At 47.1% G+C, this 16,984-nt stretch overlaps 1 protein-coding gene across 2 annotated transcripts in view; it reads right to left on the bottom strand.

The window, feature by feature from the left end:
* Nucleotides 1-696: 696 nt before the first annotated feature.
* Nucleotides 697-16,984, bottom strand: part of FAM120C (family with sequence similarity 120 member C) — a 28,469-nt gene continuing 12,181 nt past the window's right edge. The window contains exons 5-16 of one of the 2 annotated variants that reach the window (XM_069748202.1): nucleotides 16,271-16,373; nucleotides 16,113-16,195; nucleotides 5,733-6,016; nucleotides 5,367-5,640; nucleotides 4,923-5,094; nucleotides 3,035-3,284; nucleotides 2,830-2,944; nucleotides 2,538-2,747; nucleotides 2,251-2,452; nucleotides 2,037-2,175; nucleotides 1,887-1,950; nucleotides 697-1,172 (exon numbers count right to left, since the gene is read on the bottom strand). In XM_069748202.1, the coding sequence (XP_069604303.1) occupies nucleotides 948-1,172; nucleotides 1,887-1,950; nucleotides 2,037-2,175; nucleotides 2,251-2,452; nucleotides 2,538-2,747; nucleotides 2,830-2,944; nucleotides 3,035-3,284; nucleotides 4,923-5,094; nucleotides 5,367-5,640; nucleotides 5,733-6,016; nucleotides 16,113-16,195; nucleotides 16,271-16,373 (2,121 nt within the window). In that variant the 3' untranslated portion in view covers nucleotides 697-947. The remainder of the gene's footprint in view (nucleotides 1,173-1,886; nucleotides 1,951-2,036; nucleotides 2,176-2,250; nucleotides 2,453-2,537; nucleotides 2,748-2,829; nucleotides 2,945-3,034; nucleotides 3,285-4,922; nucleotides 5,095-5,366; nucleotides 5,641-5,732; nucleotides 6,017-16,112; nucleotides 16,196-16,270; nucleotides 16,374-16,984) is intronic. The other variant, XM_069748203.1, reaches the window with a different exon arrangement.

The following is a 16,984-nucleotide window of genomic DNA, read 5'->3' as shown; positions in this document are numbered from 1 at the left end:
CACCTCTACCCCGTTCCCTTCTAACGTTTGAGTGCAGAAAACACCGGCGGTTTCGGAACGCTCCTCGGTGTATCGCCCGTTAGGGCCGGCTAACAAATGACGGTGAATAGTCGAGGCTGCTGACGGCAAACCGAGACGGCTCCGGCGGAGAAGTGGGCGCCTGAAATCACTCCGAACGTACGAAAGAAATGGGAGGAGGAGGCGGCGCAAGGAAACCAACTCCAGCAGAAAACACAGGCTTGACCTTATTAGAAGGCAGGAAAAATCTGCCCATGACAGTCCTCTTTCCTGAATGTCCCCTTTGTACAAAGGCCATATTTATATATATATATAATTATTTTTATATATATATGTACATATAAAAAATAATATTAATAAAATTCTGACAAAAAGTCCCACATTTATCTACAGGATTGGGTCGTCTGGCAGGAGGATTCGGGAGGAGGCGAGTGTCTGGAGGGAGGTGCAGGTTTCCCTGCTTAATACTGAGAATCGGTCAGTACAGATTTTTTTATTTTCTGGAAACTCAGCTGTGCTTCTTCAGAGTAGTAATCTGTGCTGTTTCTGTCACTCGTGACGCCATTTATTTTTTATTTCTATATTGCAACTCATTCCTTCTATGGCCAGGAACAACTAGCAGCATTGCAATATCCGTCAGACCATGACTCATTGCTTCTGGACCAATTTTTTTTTTTTAAAGTCCGATTACTTGTGTCAGGAACCGGGATGGCACGGATTCGGCATATTTCAGAGATGTGAAAATAATGGATGCGGGCAGCACGCGACAATCGGAGCACCATAGAAGATTTTGGTTAACAATGTGTTCAGAGAGATCACTTGCAATTATGTTGCAGCATTTTTTGTTTGTTTTTGGGGTGTTGGTGTCTCTGTACCTCCCTAAGACACTCTCCTCCTCCGCCGGGTTGCCCTGTATTTTCCTGCTCTGCTCACTCCTCCTTCTGGAGGGCTGTTGGACCCAACTTTTCGTCGCGGCAGTTATCGCCGCCTTCGCTGGTCATTCCTGTGTAGTGAGAGGTGTTGCCATTGCTGCAAGGCTCGCTGCATTCCCGGGGTAAGGCACATGCTACGGTTTGAGGGCTGGATTCTTCCTCGGTGACTGTGTTTCCGCTGGTCCCATTCACGTGGGACGGGCTACGACTGTCGGTCGATCCCTAGGGTAAAATAAAAACGGGTGACCCTAAAAGGCTGGATGAGAAGCTCCCTCCTTGGACACAAATATAACTGGGGTCTCTGTGCTCACTGGCATCCATCATAATATACAACAGCTTTATGATGATGGGCTGATCTACTAGGATGCCGAGACCCCCCTAAGAGACATCGTTAACAGCGAGGGAAGCCTCTCATCATCTATTCCGTGGCATCCATACTTGTTGTTATAGTTAAGAAGAGGAGGTCTGAAAATACCATTAATTTCCCTTGGCCAAAAAAATCATAATAAAGGTATGTTCCGGTTTAAAAAAAAAAAAACATCCTCAGCTGCCAAAGTGTGCTTTACTCCCCCTCCCTGGGTCCAAAACTTTGCTGCTGCTAACAGTGTCTGTCATAATCTGCAGCCAATCAGTGGCTCTAAGAAGATTTTTGGCAGAGCCATTGAGCATAGTGATTGGCTGCAGTGAAGTCAGTGTTGTAAATGATGAGACACCGGCGGAAAATCAGTGATGGACCCGAGGAGGTGCATAAAGCATTAAACAGACTGCAGCCGGGGAAAGAGGGGTTTTCCGAAATAGGGAAACTCCTTTACCTCTGAAGAATATTCCGATTATGTCTGCAAGTTGCAGTCCTGCACTGCAGGTACACCCCACAGCTGATACGATACAGCGGCAGATACGCGCCCTCTATAGCTCGCCCGTGTTGTCAATTCTTACCTGTTTGTTCACTTTTTTGTTGTTTTTTGTCACTTTATTAACAGAGTTGTTATCTCTTCCACGTCTGAAAACACAAAACAAAAAACCCAAAGTGACCATAATAGTGAAAACTATAGATTATCACAAGTGAGAAAGTGATTGTACACTCACCCTTTTCCTGGACCTCCAACAGAGACCACTTGCATGCCGAAAGCTCCCCGGCCTCGGGAGGGTTTGCTGCCAGCCCACTGACCTACCACCATGCCCGCGATTTCCAGCTTGCCTCCTTGTGGAGGAATAGGATGAACTCCTGCATTGGAGAAAAAAAAAGTTACGAACTAAAAAAATACAGGGGACTTTGTGCTAAAAGGTTTCAAATACTCACCAGAAAAGCCTCTATTTCTTCCAGGCGGAGGTGGTGGCATAGAACCCATGGCTCTGGGGTACAGCGGCACGGGGTAAAACGGTGGCATCATAGGCGGCATGAATGGTGGCGGTGGAAGAAGTGGTGGAGGAGGTTGGCGATTAAGATTGATCCCCTCTAAGATGCTCTGTCTCATCTTCTCCACTTTGGCTGCCTGCTCTGCCTGCAGAAGGTAATTATCGGATCACCGCCATGATGACGCCACCTGACTGTGCCAATCCAAGACGCAAGGAAATACGACTACTTACCTGGCCGTCGCACAGTTCGATCAACGGGACTTTCTCGCGGCCGGCTCGGATTAGCTTGCTCTGGAAAAGCTTCCCGTCAAAGTAAATCCAAGGGCAGCAATGCTCCCAGGGTACGGGCTGGCCGCAGGCGTCATTGGCAAAAAGTGCAGTGTCCACCCCACTCATGAAAAGAGCCGCCAGCTGCACTCCACGGGCATCCAGCTTTTCAATCTGCTCAGTGAATCAACACCAGCTAATTATTTCTAAACCTAAAGACATGCACTATTATTAGGATTTTCCATCCGTCTCTTACCTTCAGCTCTTGGAGTTGGTCGGGTTCATAAAGCTGAGAAGATACGGCTTGGGCTAAGAAGGCGTCCAGCTCATGCCTCAGTAATATCCGTCCTCCGGGCCACTGCATCATGTACCTGTGAGCAAAAAAAGTCTGTGACTCCTGCATGTCCAGCAGACCACCGACTGCTCCAACACTAGGCAATCAGTAGACCCCCGCTCCTCACCGCAGCACGCAGCACATCAGAAGGAGATGGGTGGGCACGTTGGCTGGATTTAGCATGCTGGGAGTATCTGACTTCATGCACGCCAAGAAAGCTCGCATCCTGCGGTTCTTGTCTTCTACAGCTTTGCCCAGCCATAATTTCTTCAAATTAGGACAGGTCCATTCTCTAAAGGTCAACGCTGACACCAGCTCTGGTGTTTGAGGAGACTTTCCTTTATAGGCGGACCATTCCTTGATGATCACTGGTGGAACTAGGGAGAAAAAAAACACCAAAAACAGCATATAATTTTCGACATGTACGTGCATCCTGCCATTTTCTGCCTTTATATCAGCCTTTCACTCATGTGGATGATTCACTTTCACAGCATACATAGCTAATAGCTTCAAAACGCAGCACACAATCCAGGGGTCCGGTTGGGTTGCACCTTTTGTAGGTCCTGTGTTGCGGCGTTGCTGTTTGTTTTGCAGTCCTGCACTTAAAGAGTTATTCCCACCTTCATAGATAGATATATTCCTGGATATAGCTTGTAAATATAAGCATTTTAGCAATTTACTTCTTATTAAAATATGTAGCAGTTCTTGAGATATTAACACTTCTGTGTTGTTTACAGCTCGTTGTCTGGGAAACCGACCACCGCTACTATCTTGTAAAGAAAGCACTGCAAGGGATTAGGAGGTAACATCGCGCTCCAGCTTCAAAACACTGCTTGCAAGTTAAATAGAAAAGAGCTTGTAAGCATGGCGCCCGTTTTGCTGTCTGGCAGCAGTGGTCGGTCTCCAAGGCAACAAGAGGTCGACAAAAGAAAAGTGTTAATATCTAAAGTAAAATACCGCCACAAATAAAAAAAATGTCGCATCAATGTCGCAACTAAAACAATTCCTTTGCTACTGAACCTAAATATATATAAAAAATATATCTAAAAGAGCAGAGTAACGCAATGGAGGACCATGCATGCATCAAGTAATACAATGAGGTATACAAGGCATTTTACAAAGGCTTGTAAAGTGCCAGGTGCATGTATGTATTCTACTGGATGTACTTATAAAGTCTGCATTATATGCCATAGTTATACAAGTAGAAATACTTACATGCTATGCCGATAAGAATGTCTAAAGGCAGTATGGTCCCGATGCCCCTATATCTAAAGAAAGGCTCAAAAGTTTAATAAGCACCCAATTGCAAAAGCTCTTGTATTTACAAGTTGTACCTGATAATACCCATACATGAAGATGGAGCATAACCCTTTAAAGGGGTATCGCCTATATACTACCGAGTGTTTGGCTGTTTCTGTTAAAGCCATAAACTTTGAATGGAGTAGCAGGGTGCATTGTTTGACTAGCCCTCCATTCAAACTACTAGCCATGACCCAGAGGCTGGGAGGCATTGGAGACCCCCAATAACATAGCACTTTATTACCTATCTAGTGGATAAATGCTCAGGCTGGAAAATGAACTGAATGTGAGTACCAAGCACCTCATGTAGGGCGCACCTATAGATGCCAAATATGTTGGGGTCCTTATACTGTCACTCTGAAGCCACTTCTAGGATGCTTTTATGGTCAACACAATCCTATAAACTATAGTCACCCCTGAATAAATATCCAGTGACGGGAGGACAGCAAACGGCACAAACAGCAGGCAGAAATATCCTTAGGAAGATTAGATAAGGCAGCTTAGCAGAACAAAGGATTTGTGTAGAGCACGGGGAAAATGATCAGAGACCGGAAGTAAACAAGTGTCATACAGCGCCGCTGGTTTATTCCCTGAGCTATCATTTCATTAGCCTATTAAATGTTGGTAAAAGTGGAGAAACCCCATCCACGTCAGGACACAAAGCCAGAACATAGAAGAGAAAACGGCCATAAAAAACAGGCAGGTTAATGGCTCACCGTCCACAGGCAGGCGACGGCGCATGGCGAGTCGCTCCAGGCGCCTCTGCGTCTCAGCGAGGCTGAAAAGGACTCCGTACACATACTGGCGAGCTGGGCGGAAGAGGATGGCCGCAGGTGGAAGGTCAGGATTGCACTCGTCCTCTATGCAAACAGGCAGTTTTATCTCGCCCTATGGGGTGAGGGAATAAAAGACATCAGAAGAAGATTACTGTAGCCTGACCCCCTGACAAAGCTTTTTAGTCCTCTCAGGGGGCTTTAGCCTTATAATTGTTTCATCACTTGTACTATATATTGTAGTATTTCAGTAAATCTCAAGCTAAGCACAAATATGGCAGCGATGGGGGTTTTATTATGTCCCCAGCTGCAGCCCGCAATAACGTTGTGGAGGCTGTTGAATGTAGGAATGGACGAGTGTGAAAACACCCCTTTTGTATGTCTTACCTTAGTAAGCACATGGTAAATGTATGGATACATAAGACCACGGCGATGTCTATGTTCGGCCACCCGTAAGACTTCGGGGGCCACTGGAGGTAGAGGTGGGGTGGTGATGTCCATGTGGTTCCTTGTAGCCATGGACAGCAATGATGGAATCTCGTTGTGCCCCATGTTCTGGCCAGTCTCTCCACCTCCTGCCTGATGGCCCCAGTTTTGTGAGAGCTTGTCGCCAGAGGATTCCTCCCAGTTCGTCTTATGCTGACGAGTATCTGTCACATGACTGCACAAAGGAAAAATAAAAAGCTTAACGCAAAATTCCCATACGTGAGGTTGACCATGAAAGATGCACGTCCCCCGACAGTGGTGACTTACTTGGATGCGGCGCCGTTTTGGTCTTCATCAGAAGAAGAGGAGGGGGACGATTCCTGGCCCGATGAAGTGCAAGGCTTCAAAGATAAGGAATTGGGGAACTTGGAAGCTGTCGTGTCGTACGGCAGGGACCAGCCAGAAAACGGGCCACTTTTTAGCAGGTTGTCATCGTGGAAGTGAGACAAGTCGCCCATGTGGTGAGGAGGAAACACAAACCCAGAATTGGGGCCCGGAGGAAACGGATGGTGCTGATACTGCAGCTTTGGATGCATCTGGTGGTGTCCAAACTACAAAAGAAGACGAATTTTATTTATTATCTTAACTAGTTAGACTAGTTAGTCCACATTTTACTCTGCAGTGACGTTCTAAAATGTCACTGCAGAGTAAGCAGCTGCAGGAAAAGCTGTCAAGGCACAGCAGGACTCCCCATAGAGAAGGCAGAGATGGTTTATTACCATGTCTGTCTTTCTGATAGCTTTACACACAGTGCTAAACAAATACATTTTACAAGGGCTTAAAGGGAAGGTACCGCGTTTGTAGATTATTAATTAATCAATGTAATGTAGCATAACATGCTGTTATAACCCAGATTTGAATGCATGTAAAACAGATTTTGTGTGATATATGAGTAGAAAGAAGGAACTGGGGGCTGACATCTTGGTTTTGCAGCAGTAGCAGGGCACTATCAGTGTCAGATTACGGCACCCCATGGACATAGGATATAATAGACTAGCGCTGACCCTATCTGTAACATTGCAGCAGCATTAGCAGTGAGCTGGGCACGCCTCTGTGGGCTGCACAACTCACTGCTGTAGGTGTGACTAGCTGCCATTTTATTAGAGCCCTGTGCTATCTGCCGAGCTCCACTTACTCTCTATCGCAGGACAGAAGCACTGACTGCTCCTCTGTACTCCAGGCACTGCAGGTTCTGGGCAGACATCCTCTGCTCTCACACGCTGCCGTGTGTGCTTCCCTCTGCTCTGTCTCCGCCTCCCCACAATCCCAGTAATCTCCGGTAAACTGCACTCTCCCCCTGTGTCGCTCTCCCTCTCTGTGCGGCGTGAGGGGGTCTCTGTGCGGCGTGGGGGGGTCTCTGTGCGGCGTGGGGGGGTCTCTGTGCGGCGTGGGGGGGTCTCTGTGCGGCGTGGGGGGTCTCTGTGCAGCGTGGGGGGTCTCTGTGCGGCGTGGGGGGGTCTCTGTGCGGCGTGGGGGGTCTCTGTGCGGCGTGGGGGGGTCTCTGTGCGGCGTGGGGTGTCTCTGTGCAGCTTGGGGGGGTCTCTGTGCGGCGTGGGGGTGTCTGTGCGGCTTGGGGGGGTCTCTGTGCGGCTTGGGGGGGTCTCTGTGCGGCGTGGGGGGTCTCTGTGCGGCGTGGGGGGTCTCTGTGCGGCGTGGGGGGTCTCTGTGCGGCGTGGGGGGTCTCTGTGCGGCGTGGGGGGTCTCTGTGCGGCGTGGGGGGTCTCTGTGCGGCGTCGGGCGGTCTCTGTGCGGCGTGGGGGTGTCTCTGCGGCGTGGGGGATCTCTGTGCGGCGTGGGGGATCTCTGTGCTGCGTGGGGGGGTCTCTGTGCGGCGTGGGGGGGTCTCTGTGCGGCGTGGGGGGGTCTCTGTGCGGCTTGGGGAGGTCTCTGTGCGGCGTGGGGGGGGTCTCTGTGCGGCGTTGGGGGGTCTCTGTGCGGCGTGGGGTCTCTATGCGTGTATGCAAGCATCGTCTGATGGGACTACAAGTCCCATCGGACGATGCCTGCTACAATGACAGTGATTGACACATTAGCCAATTATGGGACAGTAATAGTCCCATCATCCGGCTAATGTGTTGAATGGAAAAAAAAAAAAAATACTCCATACATACTCCATATATACATGCTACATACATGCTGCATACATGCTACATACAATACATTACATACTTATAGACATACAGTACATTAAACATAGAGTACATACTCACCATTACTTGTCACTTTGTTCCCCGAAGCCAGTGTCATCTGTAAAAAAATATGAAAAAAACAAACAACCAATATACTCCCTGTCCGCAGAAATCCACGAGTGTCCCACGACGATCTCCCGTGGAGAGCAGGAGCATCAGATAATGCGACTGCTCTTTAGGGGCTCCAGGAACACAATGACAGCAGGTAGGTATCCTTCCACCACTGTATTCCTCCGCCGCTGTAAAAAAAAAGTCCCTAGTCTCACTTTATGCCATTGCTGTATGACAATTTTTCCCAGGCAGCAATTGCCATAAAGTGAGACCTTGTCCTAAGGTAACCTCTCAGTGATGCACTGCAGGAGCCATTGTCTCCTGTCAGTGTGTCACTGAGGGTCCTATAGAGCAGTGACATCACCCGATGTCACTGTTCTATAGGGGAGATCGTCGTGGGACACTTGATATTAATTGGACTACGGCGGACAGGTAGTATACAGTTTATTATTTTACGTTTTTTGCAGGCGCTGAAGTATGGTAAGTATGGTGATATGAAGAATATTAAAATACTTTTTTCCTAATGTGTGCGTGTTTTTTTTAACCCTTTCTTACTATTGGATTAATAACGGATAGGCGTCTTATTGACGCATCTCCGTTATTAACCCGGCTTAATGTCACCTTACAATAGCAAGGTGACATTAACCCTTCATTACCCCATATCCCACCGCTACACGGGAGTGGGAAGAGAGGGGCTAAGTGCCGGAATTGGCGCATCTTACAGATGCGCCATTTCTGGGGCGGCTGCGGACTGGTATTTGTAGCCCGGGGGGAGGATTTGTTTTAATTCAACCCTCATAAAGGCCTCTTTCACACTTGCGTCTGTACGAGTCCGTCGCTATGCGTCGGGCCGACGTACCGACGCACGTTGTGAAATTTGTGCCCGACGTGGGCAGCGGATGCAGTTTTTCAACACATCCACTGCCCATTCTGAAGTCTGGAAGGAGGGGGCGGAGTTTTGGCAGCGCATGCGCGGTAGAAAATGGCGGACGCGCTGGACAAAAAAAGTTTACTTGAACGTTTTTTCGTGCCGACGGTCCACCAAAACACGACGGATCCGTTGCACGACAGACGCGACCACGCGACGTGTGGCCATCCGTCACGATCTGTCGCTAATACAAGTTTATGGGAAAAAAACGCATCCTGCGAGCACATTTGCAGAATCCGTTTTTTTCCGCCAGATCCGTTTTTTCCACCGGATCCATTTTTTCCCGCCGGATCCGTTTTTTTCTGCCGGATCCATGTTTTCCTGCTGGATCCATTAATTCCCGCCGTATCCACTTTTTTCCTGCCGGATCCGTTTTTTCCTGCCGGATCCGTTTTTTTCCACAATTTCCTTTTTTTTTCTGCCAGATCAGGTTTTTTTTTCCATCGGATCTTTTTTTTCCCGCCTGATCTGGTTTTTTTCCACAAGTTCCTTTTTTTCCTGCCAGATCAGTTTTTTCCGCCGGATCCGATTTTCATCAAAGGAGGAGACACGACATGCGCAGAACATGTTGCGTTTTTTACTGCAATGCGTTTTTCCCCCAGAAAAAACGCAACATATGCACAAAAATTGCGGAATGCATTAAAAATGATGGGATGCATATGTATGCATTTTTAAATAGTTTTTATCGCATTTTTATAGCGAACAAACGCAAAAAAATGCGAAAAATCCTCAACGTGTGCACACAGCCTCAAGGTGTATCTCCCCATCACACTCCATATGTGTCTCACTCATCATACTTCGTCTCTTTCTCTCCCATCAGTCACTCTTAGGCCGGGGACACACACAACGTATAAAAAAAGGTCCATTTTTGACGGACGAGAATCGCACAAATGTTACCAAAACAGTGATCCGTGTGCAGTGCGAGGATGCGATTTTCTCGCATCCAATGATCCGTGTGACATCCTTATGGCATCCGTATGGTGAGATTTTCTCAAACACTTGCAAAATGAGCAAATAATGGCTGAACCTTTCCTGTCACCTGCCCAATGCCTGAGAATTTCTCGCACGTCACACTGATGGTCCGTGTGCTGTGCCATTTTTTCTCACCCCCATAGACTTTCCTTGGCGATTCTCGGCCGAGATACGCTGACAATCGCAGCATGCTGCGATTTCACTCGGATCCTGAATACGGCCGAGAAAATATCGGATGATGGGAGCTGCCCCATAGATTAACATTGGGACGAGTGCTATGCGATTTTTTATCGCATTGCACTCGTCCGTATTACGGTCTAGTGTGACCCCGGCCTTAGCCATACAATGCATCTCTCCCCTCCCTCCATAATGCCTGGCTATTCACTGCAGAGCTGGAGCTCCTTCTTATCTTCTAGCTCCCAATGCTGCTCCATGCACACCACATGTCTTCACTCTTCTTGGGTCCAGATGCTGCTGAGTCCACTGTGTTCTGCTCCTCTGTAAACAAGCTGTGACTCCGCTGCAGTAACTGCTGGTGATAGCAGGTCACAGGGCAGTCACACACAAAATGGCTCTGCCCTGTGATGCTGCTCTTCATTCTTACTGTTGGGGCAGTAACTGCTGACATCACCATTTCCCTCCCCTTTTGGGTGGTCTAATATCCCTGGGGCAGAGCTGCTAAGTCTTACTATAGCTGCTTGAGGTCTAAAACGGAAAATGCTCCCCCTAGTGGTAAATATGTATATTTGTGGAAAAATATATAATATTTTTCATATAGAAATGTTTGCAAACAGTGCAAACATTGCATTAATACATTTTAATTACTATTTTAAGCTTAATTTCACAAAAAAACAAAATACAAGAAAACTGGTGGCACCTTCCCTTTAAGGTACCTTCACACATAACGATATCGTTAACGATATTGTTGCTTTTTGTGACGTAGCAACGATATCGTTAAGGAAATCGTTCTGTGTGACAGCGACCAACGATCAGGCCCCTGCTGGGAGATCGTTGGTCACTGAGGAAAGTCCAGAACTTTATTTCGTCGCTGGACTCCCTGCAGACATCGCTGGATCGGCGTGTGACACCGATCCAGCGATGTCTTCACTGGTAACCAGGGTAAACATCGGGTTACTAAGCGCAGGGCCGCGCTTAGTAACCCGATGTTTACCCTGCTTACCAGCGTAAAAGTAAAAAAAACAAATACTACATACTTACCTACCGCTGTCTGTCCCCGGCGCTGTGCTTCTCTGCACTCCTCCTGTACTGGCTGTGAGCGTCGGTCAGCCGGAAAGCAGAGCGGTGACGTCACCGCTCTGCTTTCCGGCTGCTGTGCTCACAGTCAGTGCAGGAGGAGTGCAGAGAAGCACAGCGCCGGGGACAGACAGCGGTAGGTAAGTAAGTAGTGTTTGTTTTTTTTACTTTTACGCTGGTAACCAGGGTAAACATCGGGTTACTAAGCGCGGCCCTGCGCTTAGTAACCCGATGTTTACCCTGGTTACCCGGGGACCTCGGGATCGTTGGTCGCTGGAGAGTTGTCTGTGTGACAGCTCTCCAGCGACCAAACAGAGACGCTGCAGCGATCGACATCGTTGTCGGTATCGCTGCAGCGTCGCTGAGTGTGAAGGTACCTTTAAAGTGCTTCCTCCTCAGGATCCAGCGATCATGTGATCATCAGATGCCGAGAGAAAGCAGGAACTACAAGGTCCTAGCAGACCCACATCAGCTCTGATGTTCTGATACCAGTTACAGGGGATATCAGTGATAAAAATAAATTGATCTAAATGCTGAAATGCCCCCTTAAAGGTCTATTTTATGAAAAAATAAAAAAAGGGAAAAAAAAACAAAAAAAAAACACATGTCCAATAAATAATAAAATAATTGTTAGGTAAAGGAGGAACACAAAAGAAAAGACATTTTTAATAATGTGAAAAAAACAAGTTTTTTTTCCATATATGTTCCCCAGGTATCCCCCCAAAAATCCCAAAATTATTTGAGTATCTGAATAAAAAAATATGTTTAGAGCTTTTATAACCACAAGTACGAAAAAAAAAATATGGGACTGGTCAGGAAACGGGAGAAAATGGCTCGGTACTGATCTGATTAAGAATGATTCTTCAGGTTGGCCGAAATCAATTATAAATGATACTAGATGGTGGCTCGATTCTAACGCATCGGGTATTCTAGAATATGCATGTCCACGTAGTATATTGCCCGGCCACGTAGTATATTGCCCAGCCACGTAGTATATTACCCAGTCACGTAGTATATTGCCCAGCCACGTAGTATATTGCCCAGCCACGTAGTATATTGCCCAGCCACGTAGTATATTGGCCAGTCACGTAGTATATTGGCCAGCCACGTAGTATATTGCCCAGCCAGTCACGTATTGGCCAGTCACGTAGTATATTGGCCAGTCACGTAGTATATTGCCCAGCCACGTAGTATATTGCCCAGCCACGTAGTATATTGGCCAGCCACGTAGTATATTGGCCAGCCACGTAGTATATTGGCCAGCCACGTAGTATATTGGCCAGTCACGTAGTATATTGGCCAGCCACGTAGTATATTGGCCAGTCACGTAGTATATTGCCCAGCCACGTAGTATATTGCCCAGCCACGTAGTATATTGGCCAGTCACGTAGGATATTGGCCAGCCACGTAGCATATTGCCCAGCCACGTAGTATATTGCCCAGCCACGTAGTATATTGCCCAGCCACGTAGTATATTGCCCAGCCACGTAGTATATTGGCCAGTCACGTAGTATATTGGCCAGCCACGTAGTATATTGCCCAGCCACGTAGTATATTGGCCAGTCACGTAGTATATTGCCCAGCCACGTAGTATATTGGCCAATCACGTAGTATATTGCCCAGCCACGTAGTATATTGCCCAGTCACGTAGTATATAATAATAATAATAATAATAATTTTTATTTATATAGCGCCAACATATTCCGCAGCGCTTTACAAATTATAGAGGGGACTTGTACATACAATAGACATTACAGCATAACAGAAATACAGTTCAAAACAGATACCAAGAGGAGTGAGGGCCCTGCTCGTAAGCTTACAAACTATGAGGAAAAGGGGAGACACGAGAGGTGGATGGTAACAATTGCTATAGTTATTCGGACCAGCCATAGTGTAAGGCTTGGGTGTTCATGTAAAGCTGCATGAACCAGTTAATTAATTTTTTTTTTTTTTTTTTAATATAGGCCACACAGGGATCGTTAGGTTAATGCATTGAGGCGGTAGGCCAGTCTGAACAAATGAGTTTTTAGGGCACGCTTAAAACTGTGGGGATTGGGGATTAATCGTATTATCCTAGGTAGTGCATTCCAAAGAATCGGCGCAGCACGTGTAAAGTCTTGGAGACGGGAGTGGGAGGTTCTGATTATTGAGGATGCTAACCTGAGGTCATCAGCGGAGCGGAGGGCACGGGTAGGGTGGTAGACTGAGACCAGAGAGGAGATGTAGGGTGGTGCTGAGCCATGGAGTGCTTTGTGGATGAGGGTAGTAGTTTTGTACTGGATTCTTGAGTGGATGGGTAACCAGTGTAATGACTGGCACAAGGTAGAGGCATCGGTGTAACGGTTGGTGAGGAATATGATCCTGGCAGCAGCATTCAGGACAGATTGGAGCGGGGAGAGTTTGGTAAGAGGGAGGCCGATTAGTAGAGAGTTACAATAGTCCAGACGAGAATGAATAAGTGAAACAGTAAGAGTTTTTGCAGAGTCGAAAGTAAGAAAAGGGCGAATTCTAGAAATGTTTTTGAGATGCAGGTAAGAAGAGCGAGCCAGTGATCGGATGTGGGGGGTGAATGAAAGGTCAGAATCAAGGATGACCCCAAGGCAGCGGGCATGTGGCTTTGGAGTAATGGTGGAACCGCACACGGAGATGGCAATGTCAGGCAAAGGTAGGTTAGTAGAGGGAGAAAACACGAGGAGTTCAGTTTTTGACAGGTTTAGTTTCAGATAGAGGGAGGACATGATGCTAGAGACAGCGGTAAGACAATCACTGGTGTTTTCTAATAAGGCAGGCGTGAGATCAGGAGAAGAAGTGTATAGTTGGGTGTCGTCAGCATAGAGATGGTACTGGAAGCCAAATCTACTGATTGTTTGTCCAATAGGGGCAGTATACAAAGAGAAGAGGAGGGGGCCTAGGACTGATCCTTGAGGAACCCCAACAGTAAGGGGAAGGTGAGAGGAGGAGGAACCAGCGAAACATACAGTGAAGGATCGGTCAGAGAGATAGGAGGAGAACCAGGAGAGAACGGTGTCCTTGAGGCCGATGGAGCGGAGCATAGTGAGGAGGAGCTGATGATCCACAGTATCAAATGCTGCAGAGAGATCCAAGAGAATTAGCATGGAGTAGTGACCATTAGATTTAGCTGTTAGTAGGTCATTAGAGACTTTAGTGAGGGCAGTTTCAGTAGAGTGTAAAGAGCGGAAACCAGATTGAAGAGGGTCGAGAAGAGAGTTATCTGAGAGATAGCGGGTAAGACGGGAGTGGACCAGGCGTTCGAGGAGTTTAGAGATGAAGGGAAGATTAGAGACAGGTCTATAATTAGCGGCACAGTTTTGGTCGAGGGATGGTTTTTTAAGTAATGGATGTATGATGGCATGCTTAAATGAGGAGGGAAAAATACCGGAAGTGAGGGAAAGGTTGAATATTTTTGTTAGGTGAGAGGTGACAGCCGGGGAAAGGGACTGGAGGAAATGTGACGGAATGGGGTCACTGGTGCAAGTGGTCGGGCGAGAAGATGCAAGGAGCCTGCTTACTTCTTCTTCTGTAACTGGTTCAAAGTCAGAGAGTGAACTAGATGCAGTGGGGGAGGGAGGACAGTGCATGGTATGAAGAGATTGGGAGATGATTTCCTGTCGAATATGGTCAATTTTTTCTTTGAAGTAATTGGCCAGATTGTCAGCACGGAGATCCGTGGTTGGGGCCTGCGCTCTTGGGTTGAGTAGGGACTGGAACGTGTCAAAGAGACGTTTAGGGTTATTGGACAGGGAGGTGATGAGGGTGTTGAAGTAGGTTTGTTTGGAGAGGTGAAGGGCAGAATTGTATGTCTTTAGCATGAACTTATAATGGATGAAATCTTCGGGTAGATTAGATTTTCTCCACAGACGTTCTGCGCACCTGGAGCACCGCTGCAGGAAACGTGTTTGCAGCGTGTGCCACGGTTGTTGCCGTCTGTGCCGAGTTGTTTTATGTATAGGAGGAGCAGCTTCGTCCAGGGCACTTTGCAGGGTTTCATTGTAATGCTTCAGAGCAGAATCAGGACATGAGATGGAGGAGATTGGGGCCAATGAGGACTGCAAGTTCTTCATAAGTTCCTGGGTGTTAATGGCCTGTATGTTTCTATAAGTGTGGAAAGTGGGGGTGACCTGAGCGGGATGGCAGTTCTTGATAGAGAATGAAAGAAGGTGGTGGTCAGAGAGTGGGAGAGGGGAGTTTGTGAAATCATCCACTGAGCAAAGCCGGGAGAAGACCAAGTCAAGGGAGTTTCCATCTTCATGTGTTGGCGAGTTAGTATGTTAGTATATTGCCCAGCCACGTAGTATGTTGCCCAGCCACGTAGTATATTGCACAGCGACGGAGTATACAGCACAGAGCCATGTAGTATACAGACTTAAAATAAAAAATAAACATATACTCACCCTCCGTTGAAGTCCTGGCCCTGTGTGCGGTGCACCCGGCAGCTTCCAGTCCCAGGGTTAGTATGGGCGCAAGACCTGTGATGACGTCGCGGTCAAATGACCGTGACGTCATGGCAGGTCTTTCTCGCAGGACCTGTGATGACGTCACGGTCACATGACCGTGACATCATGGCAGGTCCTTGTCGCATACCATCCTTGCCATGCCACCGGAAACTGCCACTTGCATGGACCGGTTACCGGAGCGTCGCGAGGAGCGGGAAAGGCGCCGGAATGTGGAGTATATGATGATTTTTTATTTTTTTTAATTATTTTTAACATTAGATCTTTTCACTATTGAGGCTGCATAGGCAGCATCGATAGTAACAAAGTTGGTCACACAGGGTTAATAGCAGCGTTGATGGAGTGCGTTACACTGCGGCATAACGCGGTCCATTAGCGCTGCCATTAACCCTGTGTGAGCGCTGACTGGAGGGGTGTACGGAGCGGGCACTGACTGCGGGGAGGCAGGAGCGGCCATGTTGCTGCCGGACTGTGCCCGTCGCTGATTGGTCGTGGGCGTTTTGCCACGACCAATCAGCGACTTGGATTCCATGGCAGACAGAGGCCGCGACCAATGAATATCTGTGACAGAAAGAAAGACAGACAGAAGTACAGAAAGACAGAAGTGACCCTTAGACAATTATATAGTAGATTTTTCATAAATATCCACAAGTAATAAGGGGCATTCGGCATACAGTAAAGAGCGCCTTCTCAAATAATAGACAACCCCTTTAACAACAAATCACAGTACGTTATGTTATATAAAACAGAAGCAGATGATGTGCAGGGAGGAAACGCTCACCATTGGTTTGCCCATATGTACTCCGCCCATTTGGTTGTGTGGTAGAGGAGGAACGCCAAACTGGTTAGGTCCATATCCTGCAACTAAGGAAAGCAGGAGCTCAGCAGTCTGACCCTGCGGTAAGTACTGAACACACCCTTGACTCCCGACATACTCACCGATGAAAGGAGAAGGACTGAGCTGAGGGGGGCGCAGCTTGGTAGCGACTGAATAATATTCCACGGCTTTTTTAAATCGTTCGACCTTATCTTCTATCCGGGACTAAAATGCAAAATAAATATCTGTCCAAGAGCACAGCTAACATTTCTGGGTTGCGTGACATGTTCATTGCTTGTTCCTCTCTAATAAATACTACATTTCCCATGATGCCTTTGTAGTCTCAGTGTCACTTATGTGACGTTTATACAGCAGTCTCAGTGTCTCCTATATGATGTGTATACAGCAGTCTCAGTTAATCCTATGTGATGTATATGCAGAAGTCTCTGTGTATCCTATGTGATGTATAAACAAGTTTTAATGTCTCCTGAGTAATATATACAGCAGTCTCAATGTATCCTATGTGATGTGTATACAGCAGTCTCAGTGTATCTTATGTGATACTTATAAAATGTCTCAGGGTATCCTATGTTTTATAAACAGCAGTGTCAGTGTATCGATTGTGATGTATACAGCAGTATCAGAGTATCCTATGTGATGTAAATATATATACAGCAGTCTCAGTGTATCTTATTTGATGTACATATATACAGCAGTCTCAGTGTACCTTATGTGATTTATATACAGCAGTCTGTGTCCTATGTGATGTATATAAAGCTGTCTTAATGTGTCCTATGTGATATATATACAACAGTCTCAGTGTGCCCCATGTGATG

The sequence above is a fragment of the Ranitomeya imitator genome, chromosome 2, assembly GCF_032444005.1.
Source record: "Ranitomeya imitator isolate aRanImi1 chromosome 2, aRanImi1.pri, whole genome shotgun sequence".
NCBI classification, from domain to species: Eukaryota; Metazoa; Chordata; class Amphibia; order Anura; family Dendrobatidae; genus Ranitomeya; species Ranitomeya imitator.
Note: the sequence above shows the minus strand (reverse complement) of the source record. Positions and strands in the feature narration are given on the sequence as shown.